The sequence below is a fragment of the Odocoileus virginianus genome, chromosome 2 (genome assembly GCF_023699985.2).
Source record: "Odocoileus virginianus isolate 20LAN1187 ecotype Illinois chromosome 2, Ovbor_1.2, whole genome shotgun sequence".
In the NCBI taxonomy this organism is placed as follows: domain Eukaryota; kingdom Metazoa; phylum Chordata; class Mammalia; order Artiodactyla; family Cervidae; genus Odocoileus; species Odocoileus virginianus.
The window spans coordinates 85,532,157-85,546,719 of record NC_069675.1 but is presented as its reverse complement, the minus strand read 5'-3'; the positions used below and the strand labels follow the sequence as shown (position 1 = coordinate 85,546,719).

Below are 14,563 nucleotides of genomic sequence, written 5' to 3'. Positions count from 1 at the left end.
CAGCAAGGAGCTACTGCATAGCACAGGTTACTATACTCAATGTCTTGTAATAATCCGTAATGGAAAAGAATTTGAAAAAAGAATATATACACATATATATGAATCACTTCGCTGCAGACCCAAAAATTACACAACATCGTAGATCAACTGTATTCCATAGGAAAAAAAAAAAAGTTAAAACCAAAAATATTACTGCTTGGGGAAACACAATTTTAAAACAGATTAAAAATTTAGACTCTTAAAATATTCCCAGTTGACTCTGCATTTTATTAATAATAGGGTTGTCGTGTCTGACTCTTGCAACCCTATGGACTGTAGCCCTCCGGTCTCCTCTGTGCATGGATTTCCCAGGCAAGAATTTTATTGGACTGGGTTGCCATTTCCTCCTGCAGGGGATCTTCCCAACCTAGGGATCGAACCAGAGTCTCTTTTGTCTCTTACACTGGCAGCTGGATTCTTAACCACTGAGTCACCTGGAATGCCCCAGAGCTAGGATGGTTCTGGCCAAGTAACCACGCCATACCTTTAAGACTGTCTCCCTCAATGGGTTCTTTTCCTTTCTGGCTGTTTCTCATCCTTGTAGACCTCTCTTCACCATGCACCCCCTTTGCATAACCCTGTTGTGCTTAATGAGGGACTTGCCTTATAAACATTTTGAGTTGCTTAGATTGAATAATACTTATAATTGACCAGATGTTCTTAAAATAGTTTGTTGTTTCATTCGACTTGACATTCACATTAGGAAAACAAAGACTGTTTTTTCTCACATTGTGCATTGTGAGTTGCTTTGCCAACTCCTATTTCAAGTTTGCAGCTGCTCAATGTTTGCAAGGTCATATTCAGCCCATCCTGTGTGTCGGGAAGGTCGTGATGGGCTTAGACAATGTAACCCTTTTTTTTTTTTTTTTTGGGTAAAATATGCCCAATTGTTGTTCCCTCTTAATCGTGATGACAAGCTCACCTCAGAGCGTGTCTACTCTGGAGGAAAGAAAACTGACCAGGTGCCAGGAAATCATGTCTGACCTTCTCCAAGGCTAAATCAGGAGGTATGGAGGTGAGGGGCCAAGACTGACCTGTGCGCAGGGCAGTGGGAGGCCGCGCTGTCTCAGGTCAAGTGGAAATCGTGGTCCAGGAAGAAAGGAAGCAAGAGGTCAAGCCCTGTGCACTGGACTGAGAGTCGTGTCTTTGGCCAGGCCGTAAACAGGAAAGGCAGCAAGCTGCAGGGGAGTGAGTCGTCTGGGAACGGACCAAGCAGAGGCGACCTGCGGTCCAGCGCGAGAGGCAGTGTGTGGGGACAGGGCCGTGGGCTTCAAGACGGTGTGCAAGGGGTAAACTCCCGATTTCTGCCAGTTGGGGTGATGTCCAGCCTTACCACAGCCTGCACAGCAGATGATAAAGCCAGAGGTTTCTGAGATTTGGATTGTTTCCTTCTTCCAAAGTAATCTGGGCCCATCAATGTGAACTTCCTGACCCTGTGTCCACTTATTATCTTTTGGTTCAGCTTCTCTCCTCAGTTTCATTCGCATCGGTTAATGTTCAGGCTCTTCAATCTGACATAGCACAATGACTTCTGCTTACCAAGCAGGCACTCTGTCCCAGGAATTTTAAATATATTATTTCTCACTCACTCTTCACAACTGTACGTGGGAGGTGATGGTGTATAGGTTTTACAGAGAGAAAAGAAAAAACAAAACAAAACTTAGCTAAAGTCCAGAGGTTGAGTAATTTCTCCAAAGTCACATGACCAAGTGGCAGGAAAGGAATTTGAACCCGGGTCTCTGGGTGACATACTGTGTCATCTGCTGCTTGGCAGGTGACATCCCTGCAGAATCTGGGCCCCAGACCTAGCAGACAGTGTCCACTGCTGCCTGTCCACAGCTCTCCAGGACAGAAAAGCCAGTTAAGCAACCTCTGCCTCCTTGGGGACACTTCCAGTCTTAAGTGATTTCTCAATGCTTCCAATAAAGTTTTGTGATCTCTGTTAGGGCTTAACTAACATTCTGACACCAAATAATTGATGCCTTTGAACTGTGGTGTTGGAGAAGACTCTTGAGAGTCCCTTGGACAGCAAGGTGATCAAACCCATCAGTCCTAAAGGAAATCAGTCCTGAATGCTCATTGGAAGGACTGATGCTGAAGCTGAAGCTCCAGTACTTTGGCCACCTGATGCGAATAGCTGACTCATTAGAAAAGACCCTGATGCTGGGAAAGATTGAAGACAGGAGGAGAAGGGGATGATAGAGGATGAGATGGTTGGATGGCATCACTGACTCAGTGGACATTGAGCAAGCCTCGGGAGATGGTGAAGAACAGGGAGGCCTGGTATGCTGCAGTCCATGGGGTCACAAAGAGTCGGACACAACTGAGCGACTGAGCTACTGAACAACAGCAGCAACAAATTCTTAATCAAAATATAGTCGGCGCTCCATCCTGTGAGCTTTAAGAGACATTAAGGATTGAAACAGAGGGAGGCGCTGGGAAATATAAACAAAAAAATCTTGGCCCATGATCCAGGATCCAAACAACAGTGGACATTTAAAATAATAATAAAAAGCGTAGATTCAAGGTGCAGGGAAATGTTACAAAAGAAAATAGACTCAGAGAGTGGGGGAATCTTGACTCTGGTACCCTCTGCACTCTCCAGATTACTGAATGACCCCTCAAGTCAACCAAGTGTTCAGGCCCCTTTGACTTAAGTTCAAATTATCATGTTTAATTATCTGGAAGATTCCAACCCTTCCGAAAGCTACTTGAATTTGTATCAGAGCTCTCTTCTTCTTTTTTTCAATGTTATTTTAATGTTATTTAATTTTATTTGCTCATGTTTGCTGCACGGGTCTTCATAGTTGCATGCGGATTTTCTCTCGTTTCCCGGAACGGGCACGGCTCTGTGGTTGCGGAGCGCGGGCTTCTCACTGCAGTGCCTTCTCGTTGCAGAGCAGAGGCTGTGGCGTGTGGGCTCAGCAGCTGCAGCTCCTGGCTCTAGAGCACTGGCTCAGTAGTTGGGTGCACGGGCTTCCTTGCTCTGTGGCCTGTGGGATCTTCCCTGATCGGGATAAAACCCCTCTCCCCTGGATTGGCAGGCAGATTCTTAGCCACAGACCATCTCAGAGTTCTCTTCTAACAATGGAAGTTACACCTACTTCAGACTAAGTTGCTCTCAGATATTAACTGACCTGGGAAGAGGCCACTGCTCTGATTTCTGTCCTCACCCCCAAAGCCCATTCCATCTGGAATTCGGTAATCCCCCTTGTTTGTCTGAGCTCTCACAGGTCAGGGTCCCCTCTGCTGCTCTGTCAGCCTGAGGTCACTCACACCCTGGGTCTTGTGTCCTTGTGTCTTATCTCCTCTGAGTTTTCAAGATCATCGTGTGGTCTCTTCCCTTGAGTCACAGTGCCTTCCCTCCACCAGTGCCCTGCCTGGAACCCACAGTGCTTCATCCTAACTAAATATTTGCTTAGTGATACCCAGTGAACTATGACTGTTAAAACACAAAAAGAGGATGTAATTTTTTTTTTTTTTTTAAAGAAAAGAAGCTCACAGTTTAGACAATCTTCCAGGACTGTCTTAGGAGGCAGTGGTGCATGGGCTGTTTCTGGAAGGTCAGTTGACACCTGGGCAGTGAGGACAGAAACGGTGTGGGAAGACCATTCCACCCGGAGGATATGGAGCATTGAGGCCAGAGCTTCACACACTGGCTTCCCTGTGATGTTCCTACAGCAGAGAACAGCTTGACCTGATCAACAACTATTTTAACAAAAGCTTCTCTCACTGGCTTGCTGAGGTCCTGCTCTCCTGGGCTGGGTGCTTGATTGGTGTGGTGGTGTCTTCCTCAAGACCCATTGGAGGGATGGAAGGAAGGATGGGGCTGAGTGGATCCCTCGAGACCCGTCAATAGAGGAAAGGAATATATCATCAATAGGGGGAAGGAATATTACCATCAATACAGGAAAGGAATATTACCATCAATACGGGGAAGGTATATTACCATCAGTACAGGAAAGGAATATTATCATCAGTGGGGGAAGGAATATTATCATCAATACAGGAAAAGAATCATCAATAGGGGGAAGGAATATTACCATCAATACGGGGAAGATATATTACCATTAGTATGGGAAAGGAATATTATCATCAATACAGGAAAGGAATATTACCATCAATACGGGAAAGGAATGTTACTATCAATACGGGGAAGGTATATTACCATCAATATGGGGAAGGAATATTACCATCAATAGGGGGAAGGTACATTACCATCAATAGGGGAAGGTCATTACCATAAATACGGGGAAGGTCATTACCATCAATAGGGCACGGTATATTACCATAAATACGGGAAAGGAATATTACCATCATCCGGAAACCATCAATATGGGGAAGGAATATTACCATCAATAGGGGGAAGGTACATTACCATCAATAGGGGAAGGTCATTACCATAAATACGGGGAAGGTCATTACCATCAATAGGGCAAGGTATATTACCATCAATACGGGGAAGGTATATTACCATCAATACCGGAAAGGAATATTACTGTCAATACGGGGAAGGTATATTACTATCAATACGGGGAAGGTATATTACCATCAATACGGGGAAGGAATATTACCATCAATACGGGGAAGGACTATTACCATCAATATGGGGAAGGAGTATTACCATCAATACGGGGAAGGAATATTACCATCAATACGGGGAAGGAATATTACCATCAATATGGGGAAGGACTATTACCATCCATACGGGGAAGGTATATTACCATCAATGGGGGAAGGAATATTACCATCAATACGGGAAAGGAGTATTACAGTCAATACTGGAGAGGAAGTGTCACCCTCAGACCATGTCAGGGGCCTCTGGCTAAAACTTCTCAGAGAACCCAATGAGGCCTATGAAACTCGGGCCCCTCAGCGGTCACTCGGCCAGCCCCGGAGCCCCGGGTTCAGCCAGGAGTGGCCCTGCCCGGGCTCCGTGGAGGCCACGCGGATCTGACGGCCTGTGCTTCTCTCGTTTCAGACTGCTCTGCCATGAGCGCCGCGCGCGCGTGCCGGCCGTCCTGGGACTTGGCCCTGGACCCGCTGGTGTCCTGCAAGCTGTGTCTGGGGGAGTACCCCGTGGAGCAGATGACGACCATCTCCCAGTGCCAGTGCGTCTTCTGCACCCTGGTTGGTCTCGCCGGGAACGCCGGCTTAAAAGGATTTCGGGATGTGCCTTTTGCTTTTGTTTTAGAGACAGCCTCACTTTTAGAGTCACCCTCACTTTTACGCAGTTTTATTCAGAGGATTCTCTTCTGAGCCCGTCCGACTCCCCAGGCAGGCTCCTTTGCAGGTGCTCGTGGTGCAGAAGTGATCAGTTACACAGAGGCTTAGAAGCAGGGAACACAGCTGAGAAACCCCGCCATGGTGTGCCCGCTCCTTTCTGGAGAAGAAACCTTCACTGTAGCTTATGTCCAGTGTAAGGAAACGATGGCGTGCCTGAGATGGTCAGGGTGCCGTCCTGATGAGTGTGCACACCAGGAGAGTCGGCTGTGCGTGTCAGCTGGCACGGCCTTAGTGCTAAACTGGAGAGGATGTATTTTTCTTTTAATTGATTTTATACTGATGTATAGTCGATTAACAATGTGGTGATAATTATGCATGTCAGTATGCTTAGTCACTCAGTTGTGTCTGACTCTGTGACTCTTTAGAATGGAGCCCCTCTGTCCGTGGGAGTTTTCAGACAGGAACACTGGACTGGGTTGCTGTTTTCTTCTCCAGGGGATTTTCCTGACCCCGAGATTGAATCCACGTCTCCTGCACTGTCGGTGGATTCTTTACCTGCTGAGCTATCAGGGACGCCCCTGTGAGTTACAGGTGCACTTCAAAGAAGCCCATCCGTGCATGCAGGTGCATCCATTCTCTCCAAACTCCCCTCCCATGAGCATGTTGAAATCACTCTTGAATCTCCTGAAGATGCAGCCAGCTTCATTTTGAGCCAAAGGCTGTGCGGGACTTCAGGGCTGCAGGTCTTCTGTCCCCAGCAGGCCTTACTCAGACCCAACATTTTGCTCACCAGAAAAGAAAAATGAGGGTGTAGGCTTTCTTTTCAGTTTGTCTCATTGAATTTTATTTTTTTTCCCATTCAAGGAATTCCAAAATAAAAAACAAAGTCCAGAAAAAATATTTTTTCTTCAAACTGTGAAAAACTAAAAAAGTTACTGTTAAGTAAACTCTCCAGACGGCCTGCCTGTGTGTTGCTCAGATGTCCTGCTCAGTTTCCGTCCGCTCACAGCCGCCTCCCCAGAGGCTTCTTCCCTCCTGCCCCTTTCTCTGTCTGTCTCTTGATCTCCTTGAAATGTAGGCTCATTTGGTAGCATCATCTACCTTTTACGGATGAGGAGACGGAGGTTGCAGTCATTTAAGTCTGTGTATCCGACTTCCTTTTATGCTAGACCCTGGCTTCCTGAGGGCACAGTTCTGCCCCCAAATACCTGGTTTACAGCGGGACCCGTGACTGCTGTTGTTCAGTGGCCCAGCCATGTTCCGCTCTCTGCAACCTCACGGACTGCAGCACGCCACGCTCTTCTGTCCTCTCAGCATCTCCCAGAGTTTGTTCTGGGAGCTTGTCCATTGAGTCTGTGATTCTATCTAATCACCCTGATAGATAATCAGGAAATGTGGCTGGATTGAATCTCAGAGAGTCGGCCTCAGCTGCGTGCTTGGTGGCCAAGCAATGTTGCCTCACTGAAGCCCCAGGAAAGGAAATTCAACCTGGAGCACGGGAAGCTGTTTGGGGGCATTTTCTGAGCTGGGGAAGGATGGGAGGCAGAGGTCCCTGGGGGAGGTAGATGGACAGACAGACCTCCAGCCCAAGAACACAGAGCGTTTTCATTTCTGGAGGGTGAACTGGAATGGTCCAGCCGTGTCTGGCCGGATTAAAGAATCCCCTTTATGCAAAATTGCCTCTTTTCTTGCCTGGAGGGAAGTTTTCCAGTCTCAGCTAACTGGCTGGCTTCCCTGTGCAGCTGTGCCGGAGAGCGAGCTCCCAGCCCCTCCCTGTCGCCCCCAATGTGGCATCGTGGGGAGGGCCTCCGGAGACCACAGCTCTCCTCCTCCGTGAGGTCGCTCATTCACCCCGCCGTGGTTTCACCCCACCTTTCATTTTTTGTCCTTGTTTTAGTTTCCTATTTCTACCAGATAGCAGCTCTAATTCAGATCAGACACTTAATTTAAGTCAGAGCTTGTGAATAGAGGAGAAGAGCACTGTTTTCTCACAGGGGGCTTGCTGGGAGCACTAAGAAATAGGGGATGGTTTGGATTTTTTTTTTTTCACAACCGTTTATTAAAAATTAAGATGTTGAGACCAGGCCTGCTTGTGCCTGCAGCTCCATGTGGCTTGAGGCACAGGAAACACCTGCGTGTCCACAGACTGAGTGGGCGGGGGAAGGCCCCGTCCCCTCGTGGAGGCCCCCGGGCCCCCCACCAGCAGAAGTGCCTGTGCCTTTTTCTTGGGGACAGACCTGAGAAGAGAAGAGTGAAGAAAGGAAGTTGTGCAAAGCTGCAGGAAGGCTCTCTTAAGATAAAAAATGACCAGAGATTTACAGGCTTTAGGTCAGAAGAAGATTGACCTCGCGGAGGAAGGGGGTCCAGAGAAAGCCTGGAGCTGGGGTCAGGCGTCAACGCCCTGAAATGCAGGCTGTTTCTGACCCCGCCACTCTCGTGGGCCTCACCCAAGTAATGGAGATGAACGGAGTTCACCCCGAGGCTCGGGGCACGCGTGTGGAGGAGCTGCTCCATAGCAGGCCGTCTGCAGGCTCTTAACCCCTTCAGCTCGTTTCTGAGTTTGGGGTCAGAACTGCAGGAATCCAAAAGAGCAGCTTTCCCCAGCCATGCGTCCCGGGGAACATTTGTCCTAAGAGATGCACTCAGATGACCATCCCGGCTCAGTGGATTTGCTCAGCACCATGTGCCGTGTCTGTCTCTGTACCCACCCTGGGACACTCTGGGTGCCCGAGAACATGGAGGAAGCCCCAGAAATCCACATGAGGGACCACTTGATTTCACTTGCAGCTCCCTGAATTATTGTATGTTCACCCCTCCTACTGGAGGCTCAGACGGTAAAGCATCTACCTGCCATGTGGGAGAGCTGGGTTCGATCCCTGGGTCAGGAAGACCCCCTGGAGAAGGAAATGGCAACCCACTCCAGTACTCTTGCCTGGGAAATCCCATTAACAGAGGAGCCAGGTGGGCTTCAGAAGAGTCAGACTTGACCCAGCAGCTTCACTTCCTCACAACCCCTCCTGTCTTCCCTTCCCCTGGGAGGTCTTCGTGATGAAGATGTAGTCGGGTTACATGCTCATTCTTGATCCTGCACGACTCTGGAGCAGACAGACCGTGTCCTGCAAGCAGGGCTTCTCCTGCAGCTTGGTTAGAAGCCCAAGGAGAGCACCCTCCCTGCGGAGTTGGGGCGGATGGCACCTACCCAATAGGAGCTCTGCCTCTCAGCCAGCATGCTGGGGACAGGCAGCATCAGATGTTTGTTGGTCTTTGCGGATGAGCAGAAGGCATAGCTTCAGCTTCATGTTCTTCTGTGAGGCTGGGGGAGCAAGGGGAAGGCCCGGCTCGGTCCCAGAGTACTCCCGGGTCATCAGAGCTGGCCGGAGTCATCCATAGAACACACCCTCTGTTGCCTCCTGGTCACCTCCCAACGTCACCCTGAGTCCGGCCTCCGGGGTCAGGTGTCATCCATCCTCCGGGTCCCTGTGGCCATGGCCCAGTTCTCAGAACAAAGGGCATCCTCGTGCATTTTATCAGTAGGCGTGTGGCCGCATCAGCAGGGCTTCCCAAGGCAGGTTCACGTTTCATGGCTGGTTTTTCAGATCCTGGTGTAGCTGCAGGCTGGGCAGAGGCTGGGCCCAGATCCCTACCCACAGCTAGGGCCGTCCCGGTGCCCTGATTGGGACTGGTCATCCTGCCCCATCAGGTTCATCTTCACACGTGGAGACCGGGTTCTTATACAACATCTTTTGGTGATGTGCATCCACTCCGGGCACCCTGGAACCCACGGCCTCCATAGATGACACCTGCTACTCGGCTCAGCTCTGGGGGCCTTCCGCGTCTCCCCTGCCCACCCCTGGGGGTTCGTAGTCCCCCAGGACCACCTGCTCTGTTTCTCGACTCCATGTGCCATCATACCCATGCACCGTCTCCTGGAGGTTCTCTGCCGTGGGCGCACCCAGCCCTGGGATGGACAGCTTCCTCTCTGGGTGGCAGTATTGAATGAGCAGCATCCGCACCTCGGGCCAACCAGTCTGCCTCTTCGTGCTGATTGTGGTGAGGCGGGGATGGCCACCCAGGTCCTCCTGCCACCATCACAGCTCCCCACGCCGCCCTTCGGAGAAGCGGGTGCCCAGTGTCCGCTGGTTTAGTTGACCTGGAAAATCCCAGCAAGTGACAGACTCGCAGCTGAGAACTGTCGACTCCGTCTCTTGAGGGAGAGCGTTGCCCATCAGACGGACTCAGCCCGAGTCTGTCTATGCACCTGTGGTCACACGCCCTCCCACAAGGGGCGACGGGACCTCAGAAGGGGTCACGTCTGCCCCAGCTGCCTGTGGGGTCAACTGTGCATGGACACCAGGCTGCAGGTCGGGGGGCCCGTGGAAAGGATGGGCACCCCAGTCTGGACTAGTGGGCTGGCGGGGTTTTGGTGGGAAGATGTCCACGTGGACAGAGAGAGGCTGGTGGCTGCAGGCTAATAGGGTCGGAGTGGCAGGAACTGGTGTCCTGAGGCCTTCTTTGTATATCCTTCCACCAGGGACAGTGCCTGCAGGGAAAGTCATTTTCCTGGTCCAGTGGTTGACTGGGTTTTGACTCTTAGAAACCCTGAGGGAAAGGCCCAGGGGACACATGGGGGGCTGAGTATCGACATTAGTGCCCCCAAACTGTGGGGCCCACCTGGACTTCAGCGCCCGAGGGGTCAGAGATCTCAGGGGAGGTGAGTCCAGGAGACAGCTTGCTGGTGGTTTGGCAAGACCACTAGACCCAGAGTACATGTAGATGAGAGGTTTTTTTTTTTCGTCCAGTAGAAAGTAAATCTGATTTTTTTTTTCTTTTCCCTCTAAAAATTTTATTAATACAAAAGCAGCCTTCATCTCTTGGAGTCCCTGGTTCGGGTGAAGTCAATCCCGGCAGGCTGGAGTGGTATTGCTGCCAGAACATACACAGTGGGGCTTGCTGGGTGGTCTGCTCGGGTTTCCAGTCCCTGGCAGCAGTTGAGGGTTGGGGGGGTGGATTGCATGAAGCATCCTCGTCTTGCCCGCTGTGCCAGGCAGTGGCTCCAGCCTCCTGAGGACAGCCCTGTAGGACGTGTCTGCCCTCCTTGCCCGCCGAGAGGCCCGGGATGCCCGTCCAGCTGGCTCTCTGGCAGTGACCTGAGGTCCCCACCCCAGGTCTCCCCTCCTCTGCACGGATGCGTGTCCATGTTCACGTGTGCGTGTCGGCTTGTTCTGCGTACAGACTACTCACCCCTCCAGCTGTTGGCCTCTGTCTCTCCTGCCAAGCTGTTATGGGCTTGCTTTTCACCAGCACTCCATCAGGCCCAGGGCCTGGGAGGATAAACAGCCTGGGTTTCAAAGAGCCTGCCGCCTAGCAGAAGAGAGGGGTACGCAGACCCTCCCTGAGTGAGGCCGTGGGGGCCGGGCAGAACTCATGGTACGTGTGCGGGCACCTATCCGCCGAAGCATCCTTTTCTGTCCTTGGGGTTTGTTTCCTTCCACACTGTGGGGAGCCGGGGGCCTCAGAGAGGTGCATGCCCACATCTGGCATGAGGGTTCCCTGGCATCCCCACCAGAGCGGTGGTCCCAGGGTCTTATCTGCCTGAACCCAGTCCACGGGAGTCCCACGGCCGTTGTTCAGATCTGCCTTTGTGGGCTGTTTATAAACACGGATCCCTGATAAGCGGAAGCCATTCAGGCACCTTTGAGCATGATTTCTCGGGGTTTCTCCCAGCTGTTAGCATCATCAGTAACTGATGGGCCTCCCAGGGAGAAAGCAGACCAAGTTCAGGCTTGTTGCAGACTCCATACCGGGCAGCCGTCTCTCTGTGGCCCCTTCTCCTTGGCGAAGGATTCCGATGCGACAGGGGTCCCAGCAGATCGGTAGACCCCCCTCTGCATCTTTGGACCCGGGTTTCAACGGGTTGGGCGAGAAAGTGGAGAGTGAACAATCTGGAACTTTCTGCAGCTCTCCATACACCACCTCCCGGCTCCCGGACCTTCCTATTCTTTGTGCAGTGGACGCCCCTTTCCTGAGAGGCCTTGTTCCTCTGGCCAACTTTCTATCTCTGGTACCTTCCTGATCCCCCTTCCCAAGGTGGGACCCCCCCCAGAAACCTCAGCACGGTGCATCTTTGGGGGGACCTTGGGGGTCTTGATGGACAGGAAGGCCTGGTGTGCTGCGTGGGGTTGCAAAGAGTCGGACATGACTGAGCGACTGAACTGAACTGGGGGTCTTGATGTCCTGGAGGGTCCTGGCACCCAAGCATCAGGGACACATAGAGACACACTCTGAGGTAACAGAAAGTAAGAAATTATTGCTTACGAAAGAATTCTTGATTGGGGAGGAAGGAGGCGAGAGTTTAAAAAACAAAACCACCACCTCTTCGGAGTCAGGCATACATGGATTTGAGCCAAGCTCCTCCACTTACAGACCCTGACTTTGTCCTGTTTCTGACTTCCCTGAGCTTTGTTCTCTTCTCTGTCTAAGGGGAGCGATTAACACCTCCTAAGAGTCTTGTTTGTTTAGTTGGCTAACACAGGTGGTGATTAACGCGGAGTCTTGAGGCCTTTGGTTACAGAGAGCTGTAATTAATACGATAGTCGGGAATACATCAGTGTCTGCCTCTGTCCTGTATATTTATTTTCACCGAGGTTTCTCTGGCATTTTTGGGTGCTCATTTCAAGACATCTTTTTGCCATTGGATTGAAAAACACAGCTTGTGAGTCATGGCCCGGTTTCTATCTGGAAGAAGACCGGACTTGTTTTCCATGGATGCTTGGTCAGATCCAGATCCTCATCGCTCCCTCCTTTAAAGGGGCTTTCGTTCTCCTCTAGTCTTTGTGTGTTTTTTTTTTTTTCAGTTTAACTAATTAATTGATTTTTAGCTGTGCTGAGTCTTCGTTGCTGCACAAGCTTTTCTCTAGTTGTGGTGTCCTGGCTTTTTCTTGTGGTCACTTCTGTTGTCGTGGAGCACGGCCGTAGGGCGCGTGGACTTCAGGAGTTACGGCCTCCCGGGCTTTAGAGCACAGGCTCAGGAGCGTGGCTCATGGGCTTAGCTGCTCCGTGGCATGTGGGGTCTTCCCGGATCAGGAATCGGACTGATATCTCCTGCATTGGTCGTCGGGTTCTTCTCCACTGAGCCGCCAGAGAATTCCCCATCCCTTTTATGTAGTATGCAAATAGATGCTTCCAGAAACAGTCATTTTGCAGATTGTGCAGAGCCTGCTGGCAGCATAGAATGTTCACCCCCAAGGTAGCCCTCCCCAGGATTGACGCACTGGTTGTTGATACATGCAAGTCCTGGCACAGCGATGCTTAGAGCCGGAAATGTCCCCTGAGTGTACCTGTCACAGCGGCTTTAACTGTTGTATTTTGTCAGCTTTCTTTCATTGTGTACCTCTCTGCACAATTTTGTGAAAGTTTCCGGCGTTTTATCGCTTTATGGCATTCTAGTGTCCCCCAGAGACTCGATTTAGACAGACTTAATTATAAAAAAGTAAAAGAATGATCTTGCGGCTAAGGTTGTGATATTTTTTACACCTGTGACTGTAAGGCACCAATCACCAAGATACACACGCAGCGGATAACAGCCACCCCTCTCACTTAGCTGGTCTGTGTAGCTGGAATCGCGCCAGGTGATTTTCCATACTTTCTTTCTTACCGTCGCAGATGTCCAGCAGGATGGGCACCTCTGGTCTCTTGTCCAAAGAGCTGTGGCCCGAGCCCATCACATGACCGATCCTCAGCTCTGCCTGGACGGACCGGGCTTCCAGGTGTCTCTGTAGCTCTGTGGCCTGGGCTGTGGCGGGAAGTGGACTTGGAGATACTGCTGAGACACTTCACTTTGTGCTCCCGTCACTGAGAGGTCCGGTTTCTTATCCCCTTTGAGTTTTGATGTCATCTGATGTAAGTGCTTCAGGGTCTGTCTCAGTCACATTGGGCAGTGACCTTGCCTAGAGAAGACTGTCACTTTTCATCTACTTGTTGTTTAAAAAGTGCTTTTCAGGGAGCGTTGGATTTCCGAGACCAGCAGACAGTAATGCAGGAGTGGACCGGCCCTGGGAAAGGCCGCTTCACTTTGGCATGAGCTCAGGGTTGTGTCTCCTACTGACTTTTCTGACTTCGGATGTTCAGTCAGACGGCCAAGTCGAGGGGCGGGGGGTGGTAGCCAGTCATTGCCCGTTGCTCTAGAGGTCACTGCAGGAGGGTGGGCAGCTCGACCTGGGTTCTCGGTGGGGGTGCCGGGGCGGCCTAGAGGCAGGTGAGGCTGCGCTGGAGTCTGGGCTCTGCCCTCGCTGTCTGGGGAAGCTGGCGGTTCCTTGTTTGGGTCCTAGTTTTCACCCGATTGATGGCATCGTCATAACTTTCCTGCAAAAACATTCTAAGCACCACGTGAAACAGTGGCATACAGGGGACTGAGCAGAGCCCTGACGTCTGGTGTGTGTTTGAGGAGTACGGGTCCCCAGCCTGCCTTGCCTCCCCGCTCCTCCCACCGAGCACAGTGGCGTGGTGTTTGCCGAGGTCGGGCACAGGGACCCAACCGCATCCTCAGCCCTGGTGCAGCAGAGGTACCCCGCAAATATTTGTCTAGTGAATATAACCTCTAATTTGGTAGTTGCCATGGACTACAGGGCAAAAATACAAAAAAACTGTACTGGAACAATGTGCTTGATTTGTCTTTTTTTTTTTTTTAATGCATCACTGCTTCTTCAGCCTTCAGGAAGATGTTTACAGATACTTCTCTGTTTTGTTTTTTTCAGTGCCTGAAACAGTATGTGGAGCTCTTGATCAAAGAAGGATTAGAAACTGCAATTAGCTGTCCAGATGCTGCCTGCCCCAAACAGGGCCACCTGCAGGAGAATGAGGCACGTATGGCTGGGGGAATCAGGGTGCATGTGCGGGGCCTCCCCAGTGAGTCAGGGATCCCAGGCTGTGTCCAGGATGACCTGGCATTGTGTTCTAGCCCTCAGATGGTTAGACTCCTTTTTCTTGTGTTTCTTCCCTTAGATTGAGTGCATGGTGGCGGCTGAAATTATGCAAAGATACAAAAAGCTACAGTTTGAAAGAGGTAGGTGCCCCGGTGTCGCAGCTGCTTATGACTCCGGTTATTGAATCTAGTGTATAAACTGGGTGGAGTGCTTCAGTGGATGCCACTGTGCATCATTTGGATGCACTGGACATGAAAACATTGATGTAAATTAGCCTTCTAAAGTTTGGCTGTATTTGAGTTTTCTGCAGAGCTCACAGTTGAATGGCCTCTGCTAGGGGGCGGGTCTAGTTGGTAGCAGGGAAGATCCATGGAACA

At 50.9% G+C, this 14,563-nt stretch overlaps 1 protein-coding gene across 11 annotated transcripts in view; it reads left to right on the top strand.

Moving 5' to 3' along the window:
* The window catches only part of RNF144A (ring finger protein 144A), a 127,005-nt gene that overhangs the window by 83,979 nt on the left and 28,463 nt on the right, over positions 1–14,563 (top strand). For 6 of the 11 annotated variants that reach the window (XM_020912071.2, XM_070451952.1, XM_070451956.1 and 3 more), the window contains 3 exons: positions 5,021–5,169; positions 14,019–14,123; positions 14,266–14,326. In XM_020912071.2, the coding sequence (XP_020767730.1) occupies positions 5,032–5,169; positions 14,019–14,123; positions 14,266–14,326 (304 nt within the window). In that variant the 5' untranslated portion in view covers positions 5,021–5,031. The remainder of the gene's footprint in view (positions 1–5,020; positions 5,170–14,018; positions 14,124–14,265; positions 14,327–14,563) is intronic. The other 5 variants (XM_070451943.1, XM_020912075.2, XM_020912067.2 and 2 more) reach the window with 2 other exon arrangements.